We start from the raw sequence: 15,354 nt of genomic DNA on the forward strand, positions 1-15,354 counted from the left end.
ATCAGGACAGTCTTGATCAAGTCAGGCAGTTGGCAATCCCAAAATAGGCACTCTGTCTTGTTCTGGACATGCAACACTGCTCTGGGATTTGTTTGTTTGCATTAGTTCAGGATCCTAGTTGAGAGCAGGGGAAATTGTTTTATATATTATTTACATTGTTTGAAAGAGTGACTTAATGCCAGTTAATTTAAAAATGATATGTTCAGTGAAAGATCTCATTAACTGCTGCAAATTGTCATCCTTCAAACTGTTAATGATGATACAAATTAATAACCGCTTGAGAAAAGATGGAAACTGAAACACAAGTAAAACCTTTGCTTGCATATAGAACCTGTCAGCTGTCATTATTGGTCTCACACCAGAAATGATGAGGTCCCAGACTGCTGCAGTCTGCACTACTGTCAGTCTGCCGAGACACGAGGTGCAATACTGTAACTTAATTCTGGACCTGAAAGCTGGGCCAGTGACAGGGAGCCATTTGACTTCCCCTCTGCTATATCACAAAAGGTGTACATTTTGATTCCTGTGTATCCCTTAGTTCACAAACACAAAGGATGGATTGGCCACGAGAAGTGGTTGGCTAATGAACATAACCCTATGGCTGCATTTGCAGTTATTTTGGCACTAATGTGGTCTAGTAACAGATGCAACTGTAATTTGTGACTCATTTGCTACCCCATTACTGCTTAATGAAATCTAACATATCACATTAACAATACGGATAAACACTCATTCTTGATATGTGGCATTTGGCTGTTTTCATTACCACTGTAATTAACACTTGAAATATTATTTCAATAAATATTTAAGGTGCTTTAAAATGGGTCGTGGTAATCATGACATAGAGACAGAAAACATAAAGCAAATGTGTGGCTTCTTAGCCTGAATGTGCTCTAGGATTACTCTCTTAAGGCATTATTTACAGGAATAAAATGGGCTTCTAGCTCAGCAGTGATCATGCCCAAAATCCTAGCAGGAAAGCTACATTCGTGTTAATGTAAAAACACTATAATTAAATACATTGTAATGCAGTAATTGCAAAGTTAGGTTCATGCTTTAATGCAAGCAGTAACACTTAATGATATTTCTATTCCTTGTTCAAGCAAAGGGGGTCAGTGAAATCAGTATTATTACAGTGCGCTTCAACCTCTCTTTACTTGTGTTTATAAGATAGTAGTAATTAAAAGAATTGGATCTTCTTTCCTCATCTAACAATAAATCTAGGGCATCTGTATAAATATATAACACAGTTGCACGATAATACAATATTTTATTTAGAGAAGCCCCACTCATCTTAATAGTCATGGCTTACTACAAATGGAAGAGCAAATTGATGTATAACATAACATTTTTTAAATGTAGATTTAATTCTTACAATATAACTTTTCCAAGTGTGTGTATATCTTTTTTAAAAACATATCAAGGGCCTAAGAACGAAGATGAAATAGACGTAATCTAAGAAAAAAGAAAGCCCCTTAGTGAAGTAGTCTTAAATCCAAATCACTGAGCTATTCAGCCTGCAGAAATGGTCTGAATAGTATGCAATTTGGGATTGCAGAAAGGTGCTGTTATGACCAAGAGATGGTCTAACATTTGTGGGATTTATCTTACCAATCATATATATTTTTTTAAGTTATTAACTTTTCAAATATTTATATCTTACATGTTTAAAAAAAAAAAAAAAACAAAACTGTGTGCACAGTTAAATGCCATCTGTACTGAAATGTTCAAAACATTTGTTCCTTTTGATAAAAATGCAAATCTGGAGAACTGTTGTATCAACATATAACAGCCAATGTCTGACACGGTGAATTATCACAGCTGGAATTAAATTGTCTCTGAACAGCTGCTGGCAGCAGAGCTTTCATCAATGTTTGATTCAAATGTAGGAAAGAAATTCTACAGAAAGAAACATCATGTTGTCATTACAGATGGGGTTTGTGTTCATTATCACAAATAACACTGGAGCTAGTGCCAAACAATATTCCCTTATCTAAGCAGTCTTGCTGGGTAAAAAGAGATGGTGACCATTGTATAAATGATTCATAAAATATGACTCCTAATTCTAACCTTCGTATTTATTGTTACACCTTTCTACTTATTTTCTCCAAGATCATTTTTTTAAAAGTGCATAAGAATACCTCTGGCTGAATCACCGCTTACAATATGTAAAGTCAAAGCTGCCCAGGTTTTAACCTTTTCTTATGTCTGGAAGATCATTTATGGCATACACCTGATATAAATATTGAGTTCTTTTTCTTTATATTGCCACACACACTGCTAGGCAGTGCATCATGCATTTTCCATCCTTCCCACTCCCTTTGGAATAAAAGCTGTTGATTTTTAGTGACAAGCAAAAGGTGTTTCTAACTGGAGCTGGGGTCAATATTAGCATGTTGATAGTCTATTAACTGGCTGGAAGAAGGCACCACTGTAACAACAAATACACAGACTGCAGCTGCCGTACCTTTATCCTGTTTCCCTTTGAAAAGCCAGTGCTCAAATCCATCACCTCTACAGCCCAGCCAGCCTCCACCAGCCCAATGCCCAGGTTTGCTCTTAATCCTGATCAGACATTTCCCTCACCCAGCACACTTTAGGCAACAAAGTTGGCTTTGCTTTTCTAACTTATATGAGCATTAAGAACCCAAATCAAAATATTTGTATCTATAATAGAAATTAGCACATTAGCTGCTATTGACTAGTACTAAGCTTGTTTTGAAAATGTACACCTACTGTGCCTTTTATTTGTTTCCTTCTGTTTATGACTTTTTTTTCATACGTAAAGCAGATTTGTTTCTATTGACATGCTATGTAAGTAACAGCCTTATGGACAGCTAAATTGACTAGTAATGGAGAGCTGTCAGGTTATTTTCTTTCTCATTAAAGTCTTTATTTTGTGCTCCATAAAACACACAGAAATTCAGCACTTCACTCTTCATCCATTCCAAGTCTGTTAAATTATCAAAGCAAACAGCGGAATATGAGCATAGATAAAAAAAAAAAAAAAAAAAAAGAAAAACATCTACCTCATTTGCAGCAAGAAATGCATTATTTGCCTCTGCCATGTTCATGTAGTTGTTATTGTTTCCAAACTGAAAGAAAAATAAATATTCAGATTTTAATGCATGCCACAATAAACTTTTCTTTACCCCATCATCAGCATAGAAAAGTTTAAGAAAAGCAAAACAGATAAGATGTGATTTTGCAGGTGTTCTTTGAAGTCAGAACATTATTATTTAACATTATTATTATTATATCTTCTGCATCCCCAGGTCTGTACGTGGACGATCTCCAAGCATACCTTTTCAACTTTCTGTGTCACAAAGCCATCCCACAGGCCTAGGGATGTCTGGAAATTAAGTGCCCATTACAAATAGACTATTTCCCAGAAAAGGCATTTCAAATCTGCTACACTTCTCCTGACACACATAATTATATTTCTGCAGATGATCTTGATCTTGGGGACAGCTGTAGCTAGAAGTAGCTTTTGTATTACTGTTCCAAGCAGAGCTGGCTTAAAAGAGATGAAGGTAAGAAGGAGAAGAAAGAGCATCTGCAGCATTGCTTTTAAAATCCCATTCTTTCCATAAAATTAAAAAGCCAAACAATCCCCCTTTGTCTATCCTTCATTCCAGTTGAGCTCCCACCCCCACTGATCTTTAAGGCCAGAAGACTTTGCTGAGGATTTTTCACATCAGAGGAATGGCATCACATGGAGACTCCAAGATCTACCCGGGCTGGGTGACCACTTGCTCCTGCTGGGGTACAACTCCTCTCCCAAATGAGTGATCAGAAAGGATCCTCACAGATGCCATTAAGTCATTTCCTCCAAACGCCCAAGTATGAACATTTGTGGATGTGGATAAGTACTTTTTCTTCTACAGACTGAGCACAGAAAGGAAGAGATTATCAGCATTTGGTTAATTGGTAGTTAGCGTGCCTTATTCCCTTAAATGGCACTTCCAAAGGCAAGCAGGTGCCTCAAGTCCTTGCTTCAAGGAACAGACACCATGCATGTCATGCAGCTACCATATAAGACACTAAATTAAATTTTTTGCATTTTCAAATTTCTAGTGTCAGGCACATTGCAAGAGCATCAAATGAGAGCAAAGTGCTGCTGCTACAGTGCCCTACCGTGTTTTACTGCTGCTGAACCACACTAAGCATTCTTCCCTAAGCTCTCATTTTTTACTTCTGTAAAGCAAACTTTTTCGGAGGTTTTTATCTTGCCAGCCCTTGCCAGAGAAAACAATACCAATCACAAAAAATCACAACTCCCCCCACCCAAACCAAACAAAGGACAACAACTAAGTACAACAGCAAAGAGTACCAGCAGCAGCAGAAGCTCTGCAACAAGTACTTGATGATTGGTAACCATACACTTGCAGAGATTGTTTTTCTTTCCAAGCAAGAAACCCTGTTGTGCTCCCAGAGCAGGTGAACCTGTCCTGAAAGGAAAACCACTTTGCTCCAGCTCAATTTGCTCTTGTAGTGCTTGATGCCTGACTGTTTTTAGCAGGGAAATGTTTCAGACCGTGACTCTCTCCAGTTCCTGCAGCATCCTGGAGCAGTGGGGGGCCAGAGAGTGATCCTTTCAAGAGAGGTTCTTTCCCTGAAAACTCCAAAATCCATTTCACAAAATAAGACTAAAAGCCAAATGAATGAAAAAAGAGAAGTTGAGGAAACTGTAATGACAGAGGATGAAAAAAGGAACGTGGACACACAGAACTGGAGCCTCACGTCCCTTGCGAATATACTGTCTTTGAGTCCTGATCAACAAAACCGAAGAGATCAAGTTCTATCAAATTCCATACTTAATATATGCTTAAAATGCTGATTCTTTCAACCTGTATCACGCATTAAAGCAACAGAGGCCTTAAAATGATAAGTAGGCTGCCTCATAATTATTTAAACTGTTATCCTCAGCTACTGAAATAATGTCATCCACCTTTAAAAGCCCAGATGTCACCCATTTTGGGGAGAATTAAAAAAAAAAAAAAAAAAGAAATTGCATATTGAAGTTACTGTCTTGGCATGGAAGGATGCGTGTGTGTGGATTTGGGGCACAAAGATATACTACGTCAGCTCAACACAGAGGTTGACAGGATAGATTTTTTCATGTCAGACAGTGGCAAACTAAGAAGGCACACCAATGGTTCCAGTAGAGCTGTTCTTTCTACAGTAACAAGAAATATATATTATTTTTTTCAAATAATACCCAAATGCAAAGGCATAACCTGCACTAGCTCTAATACTGGATAAATAAATTGGAACAAACCCAATCCTATTTTCATGAGCTTAGAGTCTTAGGGACTCCAGAACCTCAAAATGGGAATGCAGCTGATTTTTATTTATTTTTTATTTTTTACCTCAGAGGGTAAACTTCTATAATGTTTTGATCTACATGTGTTCCTCACATCACAACTGCTGCTGGTTTGAATGCCAACCATTTTTAACTTATGACAGCATACTTTTCCATTTTATTAAGGCTGTGGAGGCAAATTATATAATGAGGAATGTCATAGCTAGAAGTTGCAACTATATGCCCTTAAATTCACTCTGTTATTGGAGTACAATATTTAGGACTCTATTGTATATGACTCAGGCACTGATGTCAGAGCCTGGCACATTTAAGCTTTTGTTAGTGTGGGTCCCAACTAATATCACTGAAATTTATTTTTTCTCTCTGAACTAGAAATCCATTTAAGGCACACAACAATTATCAGTGAGTATTGCTAAGATTAAACTTCCTTATTATCTAATGGTACCTATAACAACAAAAGAAAATAAAATGGTTATTATCTTAAGGACCTAAACAATTCAAAAAACAAATTAAGCTTAGAGTGAAATAAGAACTGGGTTAGAAATCCTCTTCTGAACAGTTAGTCTGCGAATGTAATTACTGAAGAAACTACAGCTAATCAGCTGTGAATTGTATCCATTAATTAGTATTTGCCCTGGAGAAATGAGAAAAATCAGTAACAATGTTAACACTGCAATGCACTGATGAGTACTGAAACACAGGGCCCTCAGCATTTAGTCAAGCAGGTGGCTCCAATGGTCCAAGTAATTTAAAAAGCTCTCACCTGAAGTGCGGAGCTGGAATTACAAAGCACCCCTTGCATATCTTTGTATCTATATAAGGCTATAATTAATGGCTTTTAATTTAGAAACACTTTGTGATCAGCTGGGAACAGTTATAAATCATTCTAAATAGAACAAAGGGTTCTTGTCTATTTTAGTAAAATAATTTGGGAAAGATGTTTTCTGTGAAATGACTCTTGTTACAATCAACACTTTTCTCCATTTATTTTCTGAAGGATCACTTGCCCAGACCCCTCATAAACATGACGGCGCATTCCGACACTTGACAGCGGACATCCAAATTAAAGGCTAGATCCCCCAATTACTGGGTCTGCCCAGGTACAGTCCTGTGGGGTTCCATCTCTTGTGTTTCCTTGGGACAGAACAAGATTAAGATGCAGTACGTAGTCCAGCTATCTTTTAATTTCATGCTGGCTTTGTGATGTTTTGCAAATGAGTTAGTTAAATGAGTTATGAGCAAGGTTTTGCATAAACTTTTGTATCTAAAGATCCTAGAGCATCCCAGGTCTGTAACTACAAAAGCAGACTTTTTTTTTCCGTCTTCCTCTGGCAACATATACCATCAACCCATTTATACAAAAGTAGCTTTGGCCTTTCAAGTAATATCTGCAACATCAACAAAAATGAGGCGCTAAGAAACTACTCGTTTCCTTTGTTTCTAGGAATTCAACAGACTCTATCTTAAGTTTCAATAAACATACTAAACCTGAGTACCATAACTTTCTGCTGCAGCAAATCAATGCGAACCATACACACATGCTGATTGCACAAAATAGACTGCAAACAAATGAATACTCTTCTGAACTTGTTCTGATATACAGCTTTTGCTGTTCATGAAAATTGTTGCACTAAAAGTATGACAGTTCAGTCCTATACTCTTTGAAAGGCCCTTGAACTGTCTCTGCTGAAATCTGTAAGCACTAACAAGAAGGCTGTTATGAGAGACCAAGTGTTTGCTTACTAACACCTTGTATAAAGAATGTCAAGAAAGCTGATTGATTCTAAAATCACTTGTTGAAGCTCTTCTGTTAGCTTTGACTACCCAAACCAAAGTCCAACATCTAGACCTCTTTTGTAGGAAGGGTCTGTATTTGTAATGCCAAAAGAGAATTCATGCCCTCTATTCTATCACATGCCCAAATGAAGACCAAAACAACTTCTGGCCAAGCTTTAAAAAGCACATCACTGCCCCACTTCAGCAAACTGCACATTTTCTTTGACCAAACATAGGCCAGACATTATGACTCCTGTTTGTGAATCAAGGAATTAAGCATGTTTAATCAAAGTAGAATGCTACTTGGGTTTCCAAGCTACCCTCTGTAGCTACCAGAGCATAAAAATTGTTTGGTTATGAAAGCTCTGAGACTAATGAATTCACATGAATCAAGGAACCAATGTTTTAAGAAAGAAACCTGATGGTGGGCTTCATTAAAAAAAAGCCTTGGCAGCTGGAGATACAGATCAGGAACTCAGACTCTGTGGACATTTAATGACTGCCAAAAAATATCTTCAGACAAATCCCAAAAGGTTAAATAGGAGCTACTATCTGAGTTCTTGTCCTTTTGCAACTTTGATGAGTCAAAAGCCACAGCAAGAAATAGGCAACAGAAGTTTACATCACAAAGCCACAATAAACAGAAGTATAAAGACTAAAGCTAATAACTAATTCTGAAGATGTTATGGACACACAGAATAACATTATGAACCTATAAAAGTTAATGGGAATTTTGCCACTAATTTTAATGGAGGGATTATTTTACTTGCAATATTTAATCAGTATTGTTTATTTAAGCTTTGTACATTTCTGCCTTTAAGTCAACCCAATTGTGATGCTACTCTAATTTGAAAAACATTAGAGCCCCGCTACTCATTACCAAAACAAGGCAAATAGAGAAATACCTATGGAACTTAAAACATACAGGAGCCCAGAGCATCTCAATGGAACAAACAAGAATTTTTATAGAACTGCTATTTTATGCTTCACAGTAAAATTAGATTCATTGGGCAACTACAAAACATTTTCTAAATAACTCCTTTCATAATAATGCTAGTTATTTTAATAATGCAATCAAAAAGAAACCATTGGATGGGTTATTGTTCCAGCACAGAATAAGAGCAAAACCATAGAATGTGAATAAATGTTCCAAATGAACAAAAGAAAAAAAAACAACCAAAATATTTACAGAACACACAAATGAAACACATTTTGTCTTCTCAGAACATACCAGGAGATTTATAAAATATTGAGATTAAATTCCTTACTCAATATTGAGATTGTAATTCCTTACTCAAAGATTACAAATCATAAATCTGAGAATAAGTAAAAGATTCATTATAAATGATTACAGATTTCCCCTCCTCCCCCTGTAGTTTTTGGGTTTGTTATTTTGTTTTGTTTTTTAAATAAAGCCTTATCCCAACCCTTACTTCAAAACAGAACTCGGACCTGGCTACCATGACTCTAAGAATCCTTACATAATTATTAGTTAATGTTTAGTCAAAACAAATATTTTAAAGTTTCTCAGGATAGTATCTTCAGACAAAAATTCTCAGTGGCTTGATGTTCAACTCCTGCTTGAAGAACTAGTGCTAAATTAGTTATGTCACAGCACTACATATTCACTTGGATATGTATTTTAGATAGTTGCACACCTGAATTCTATCATTTTTAATGTCAATTTATTGCTTAAGGAAAACAGGAGACTCAACTGATCACATTTCCAGCAGTTCTGCAATAATATTAAGAGACATATTTTTTGTTTTTTAAATACAGCCATTAATACAAATCATTCTTTTATGGTGTGAACATATATATTTTATATAGAATAATATCTACTTGCACAAATATATATTATGGCAAGAATCTCAGTTCTATCTTCAGATTTGGCAAATTAATTCCTCAGAGGTTACACTATCCTTATGAGTGAAAAGAAAGATAACGATCCCAAAAGATGTAATTACAGACCAAAACTAAATTACTTTGCAGGTCTAAGTACTGTATCTTAATAATTTCACCAGAGAACATCCTCACTGCATTTGGGCAGATTTGATTTTGCTGCCTGACCAATAATTACAGCTCTGGCAAATACAATGCCTGATAAGGACATCAATTAAGAATGAGCATTGTGTTATTTAAAAAAAAAAAAAAAAAATCATCATGTTCACAGCCCGTCTGATTGAATGAAATGCCAAATTAAATTAATGGAGATTGCTAAGTCTAGCTGACTGGTGGGGAACCATGCAGAAAGTGGGACAGCATAGACAATAAACTGTCTGTAATTAAAAGATGAGAAGCTGGACTAATGCTACTTCAGCCTGATTACTCCAAACAAAACAATATACACTAAAATTATTCTGGCAACAGAAGTAGATGGAGTGGGAGGAAGCTTTTTTTTTTTTTTTTTTTTGGGGGGGGGGGGAAGGGGTTAAATCATCAGCTATCAGCATCTACAAACAAGTGTTTCATCAGATGCATTACATTAAATACTGGTTTTTGTCCTCAGGAAACACAATTTATTTTCTTAGTGAAAGTAAAAATAACATTTCTATTCTGGATAGATTTCCAGCTAATCTCTGTAGAGGCTTTACTTTTAACTGTGATGCGTTCATAGCAGGAGCAGAGTGTTCTTTTCTGGAAGAGCAAGTCCTTCACGACAGTTTCAATACTTCAGAAACAGTAGGTGGCATTCATATTATTTTATAAAATACAAGTACTCTATTTTATTTTTGCTACTAGTAACTATAAGGCTGGTTCACAGATGTAACATCACTAAATCTACTAGGGATTTATACTCATAAATGAATGAAGCATCTCTTAAAACATGAAATTTAAAACCTTGTAAATAGATGAGAACTAATTTTACCTCAGAAGGGATACAAAATGGTATACTCAATTTTGATGCTACATAGCTATGCTTAGAAATATCTGAACTTCTCTGGCACAACTCTAATGTTTTTGAACACCACTTTCTGCCAATTACAAAATGTATTATTTACCACAGCCAACAAGTAGCTACTGGAGTTGTAGGCATTGGAGGTTGTGCTGATTCACTGAGTTGAAAAGAGATGGCCAGTTTGACCAGATGCAGGCAAAAGGCCTTGCATTTGGGTCAGCGTTTGACCAAATGCCTAAGTAGATGAGGTACCACAACTACATTAAAGAACAAGTCACTAGGTGTGTGTGCATAGGGTATTTATATATGCACAGACACAATACATAAAAGCTACACTTTCAGATGAATATCATGATGTAGTGGGCCACTTGTTAATATGCCACATTCATACTTGAGCCTTTGCATTCATATTCTTACAGCAAAATTATGATCAGTGATTACTGTAAAATAGCACAATAAAAATCAGCTTACTACATTCTGCTTATTTCCAGACTTTTTCAGAAGATTTCCAGAAGTACCTTCTGGAAGTAGGCTCAATTCCTGCTACGTTCTGCTATAAATTTTCTAGGAAAGATCCTAGTGCATGTGTGAAAAACTACCTGGGAAGTGCTAGGTTTAGTGACTTCACCCACCAGAACTTACTACACTACAGATATTTCTATTATTTTCCAACTCCTAAAGATTCCCTAAAACACCACATCAGATTCCTAACCTTTAATCAACTGCTTAATACTTACGAGGAAACGCAGGTCCCACTGAAAACAAAAGGAGTTCCTACAGTGTTTCTAGAAGCTTCGTTTGCTTACGAACACATTGCTGATGAGCAACCAACAACAAACAGGAACACAAAATATTAGAATGAATATTTTTAGTACCCAGTTTTGAAATCACATCTCCAATGTTGAATTTTGGGCAAATGAATAATCTCATTAGTGGTTCGTTAATTACTGAATCTCTACATAAGTGTTTGTACCATCATATATTTGACAGTCTTTTGATATTTAATTCTTAAAAACCTTTAATTCAGGCAACCATTCAAATTTGATTTGAGTCTTAAACACCTGCCACACTAATTTTCATATATGTGTGTTTTTACACATAAACATATGAATGTATGTATACACACACTTGTACTGTTTGCTTACCACCAGAAAAAAAAAAAATATATATATATATAAAAAAATCAGTGGGATGAAATACTTGAGCAAGATCCTAAAGAAAACAGACATTTATATTTTATTCATATATCCTCAAATCTCCATCACACACACTGTTTGCAAATATTACAGATTTAAAAGTTTTAGGAAAGCAATTAGAATGAAAATATTTGAAATTACTTTAAAAGCTTTCAGCCAACAAATAAAAACTTCAACAATAACAATAAAAAGCACTGACTTAATCTCTCTAATTCCAGCCAAACTCTTTAATATGAATTCCTTCAGTGAATTCCATGGCCAAAAGCAGTAACTGAATGATATTTTGCCAAGTGTGATACTGTGCAATCTTAGGAACAGTAATGAAAGGAATATTTAATGGTCTCATGTTAGACATTTTCAGATCTCTTAAGAAGGATACAGTCTATAAAAGTTTTTATATGCAAGAAATAACTTTGTATGAATATACACGATATTATTATTCTGTTGACTGACAGTCAGGGTAATTCAATTTATTCCAGACTCTTAATGCTACTTATTCCATATTTAAATGCATAAATATTAAAAGGTGGTCTAAAGTGCAGTACTGGCCCTAATATTCATACAAGATTAAGGTGTTATAAAATTAGTTTGAATCTTGACATTTCTCTCCAAGACAAACATACCAAATGCTTTGCTGTCACATGTTCAGAGCTCCAATTTACCATGTTAGCAAGTTGTAGACAAGGATGTATTTTCCATTCCACCCACCTTGGTTCAAAGAAAGTAAAACTGAGAATTATACGTGGATTCTGGGTATCTCTCTGTATCCACCTACATATATTCAGACTATTTTTCCTCTGTAGAAGGCTAATAAAAATATCAAGTTTAGACCAACCCACTAATTTCCACGAAAAAAAAAAGAGCTCCACAAGATCTACAGATGTTACTTCAAAGAGTTCTGATGTGCAATCACTATCACCGTACCCTGTTGTTGCCTGAAGGTTAAAAATACAAGAGTCCGAATGTTAAGATAACTACAACCATTAACAAAGGCAAGGAGAGGCAAATGTAATTTTAAGTATTTGCTAAAAACTATATTACTTTTTTTTCTTTGCTTTTTAACCTAGAGTTGTTTGTGGTGGTAAGCTATGAAATTATTTTCATGATTGCATACATGTTGCTGAATTAAACCAGATCAGATGCAAATACCATGGAAGGAATATATTGCTAAAATGCAAAAAGAACTTACTTATAGAGGTATGTCTCTTGCTTCTACATATATATGTGTATTTTTTGTTTAATTTTTACTACTTTGTAGCAATTTCGATTTCAAATGAAAAAGGTCTCATCAAACATGCAGTTTCAGAGCATCTATTCAATGTATGTATTTTATGAGTTACAATTATCTAAACAGCTCACATTATACATAAGATCTCATTTCTGATAACATCAGAGGCTAGAAGGAAGATGAATTACATTTTTTTCCACAACTGCTCTAAAGAACCACAGCAAGATTAAAGCATAATTGCTCCCTTTCCACGGCCCTGTGAGACAGTTGAAATGTCTCTATATTCCATGACATTTACCAAACGGGAGGAGATCAACAGCCTCTCAGAATGGCCTCAAACGTGGACAAAATAGCTTGCCAGGAAGACCCAAATGAAATCTGTGAACCAAATTTTGGGACTTTCCCGCCAGACTACCTTCCCACATGCCCCAAGACTGCAATAGCAGCACTGGTGCTGGCTCCTGGTTCATGGATAGAGGCCCATACCTTGTGTCCTTCTAAGGGACAGGAGCCCGCTGGCACACTGGGGACTGAAGGGAGAGCAGCCACATCCTCCTCCTGTCCCAAAACACAACATTAAGGGTCCTTCTTTAACTCCCCCCAGCAGGGATATGAAACCATGCTACACCACTGAGTCCCTTTCTCTACCCAACAGCTTGAGTTTAACTGCTGTAAGGAATACTTTTATAGGGGGAGAGGGGATGGAGAATTCACAAATACAAAACTGGTTTTGCCATATGAACATTTCTGTTTCACCTTCTTCTTTCAGGCATTGAGTTCATACAGCCAATGTGTTAATCATGTCTACCCCCATATTTATTTCATATAAGCTGTCTAAGCATTGAATCTAAGCATTTCTTAACATAATGACAACATTTTATTCTTAGAATCCTAAGAAATAGTTTTATATCACTATATTCAAGATTACTGTAACATTTTCTCACACGAAATTTAAAGTGATGTGATTATACTGCAATTGGGCTATAAGTAGCTTTTCTTTGAATCTTATATCAAATTTCACTCACTCCAGCAAAAATCATAAATTCCATTCTAGACTGTGATTCAGCTCTACTACATTAGCAAATTATATCAGGTTTTAAATATAAAATTGATAGAGAAAGGGTGAAGCAGATGCAGACATTTTATAATAATCATAATGGAGGATTATTCAAGACACTTTCAGGATAAAGTCAGTACATGCATGAATTCATAAGTATCTCAACTTGCAGCCATGTTGATACCCCTGGTTCAAGCATTTTTTTCTGAGACTAAACACTTTCCACTTTAGAAAATATAACTAAAATCAAACAGCACACACACACACAAAAAGCATTTTAAAAAGTATTAATTCTACTCATTATATGCAAGGCTGTACAAAGCAATACCATCTATTGCAAAGACAGCCTGAAAAATGCAACATTGCTCTCACTCTCTGAATGAGAACTGGAGAAAAGCCACCCAGAAATACACCAGTGGTTCCAACCAATTGTTCCAGTGGTTGTTACCCTCAGCCACGATGGGGTTGGTGGCAGCAAGGGAATTTTACACTTGGTTTCTTTGTCCCTTCATAAGCTTCCTAAGGGAGATTTCTCACTTGATTATTTATTACTGATTTCCAAAGCATTCTTTACATGACAAATGTTTTCTAAGCTCTGAAAAAGTGATGATCCCTGTTTTGTAGGCCTCATAAATTAAGAATCATCTCACAAGCAGATACAGGAAAAAGAAGAAGAAACAACAGCAAAAAAAAGTATATATAATAAAATAATAATAAGTACATAAAGCCTGTTCCGTTTACCAGGCAGACCTGGGAAACACCAGGTTGTCATCTCTCGTGAAGCTCTGCTCAGTGATAACTCGGCTGCTTGCAATACCCAGGCCAAGCTGTGTTAAAACTAGGGGGAGTGTCACCCCTCTATGCTGCAGTATGTAATAACAGTGCCGCTCTATGTGGAACAAACAGGAAAGCACAGATGAGGCCCAGGGATTTCCTATGATAATCTCATAAGAGAAAGCATGAAGTGGCTGTACAAGAAACTGAATGCCAGTCAAAAGATTCAGGAATTTTGCTGAGGTAAAGAGGTTTTCCAGTTTTGCAAAAATTATGTGTCGATATAGTATCGATATAGGTGCATGTTTGAAACAGGAATATAACATCACTTGCTCCTGTTTCTTCATCTTATATCAACCTTAAACCTGGTAGATCTCTCCACTGCTTTTAGTTGGGGCTGGATTACAAATCCCACAGCAGGGAGGCCTCTGGAGAGTCTTCAGCAACAACTAACTTTATTTAAACATGCAAGATTGAATTGGATGCAATGCTCTGCAATAACAGTAGAGGAGAATTAAATTTAAGAGTGGAATAATCCCTCATGCTAGCTTGTATTCTTAATTTATGCCACTGAGACTAATCAGGCTTAATTTATCTATCTTTAGCTTCCCACTGTTCCATTCCATCCTAAAGGCAATGTTTTGGGCAGCACAAACTTATTTTGTAGGTGAGTAACCTACTTTAATTGCATTTTCATCCACTACTAAAAGTCTAGCATTTTCTTCACTTAATTGGGTCACTATTTCTTCTTATAAGTGGGCACAGAAATTACTTCTGATATTGATTGCAGCCCCTGAGGTTCTGCTGAGAGATGAGGACACACTGCGAACTCCATTTATGACTTGTGAAAAGATTCCAGTTTCCCTCAAAGCCTCCACTTCCGGTAATAATAAACAAACAACCAAACCAACGAAACGAACATGAAAATTCCTAACATTGAAATATTAACAGTATATATTATACAGGTCAATGCCAGTTAGGAAAATTCAGGTGATTCTGTTTATAATCTTATCTAAAATGCATCCTGACTGATGGCCTCACCCGCACAGGCTGGGAGTGTGCTGCACCACACAAAAGCTAGGCCTTGCGAGTTTTCAG

General features: G+C 36.1%; 1 protein-coding gene across 4 annotated transcripts in view; it reads right to left on the reverse strand.

Annotated features, from left to right (window-relative positions):
• Positions 1-15,354, reverse strand: part of TOX3 (TOX high mobility group box family member 3) — a 96,152-nt gene that overhangs the window by 41,091 nt on the left and 39,707 nt on the right. For all 4 annotated transcript variants that reach the window (XM_082770167.1, XM_082770166.1, XM_082770169.1 and 1 more), the window contains exon 2: positions 3,030-3,095. In XM_082770167.1, the coding sequence (XP_082626293.1) occupies positions 3,030-3,095 (66 nt within the window). The remainder of the gene's footprint in view (positions 1-3,029; positions 3,096-15,354) is intronic.

The sequence above is a fragment of the Aythya marila genome (assembly GCF_965140915.1).
Source record: "Aythya marila genome assembly, chromosome: 12".
NCBI lineage: Eukaryota > Metazoa > Chordata > Aves > Anseriformes > Anatidae > Aythya > Aythya marila.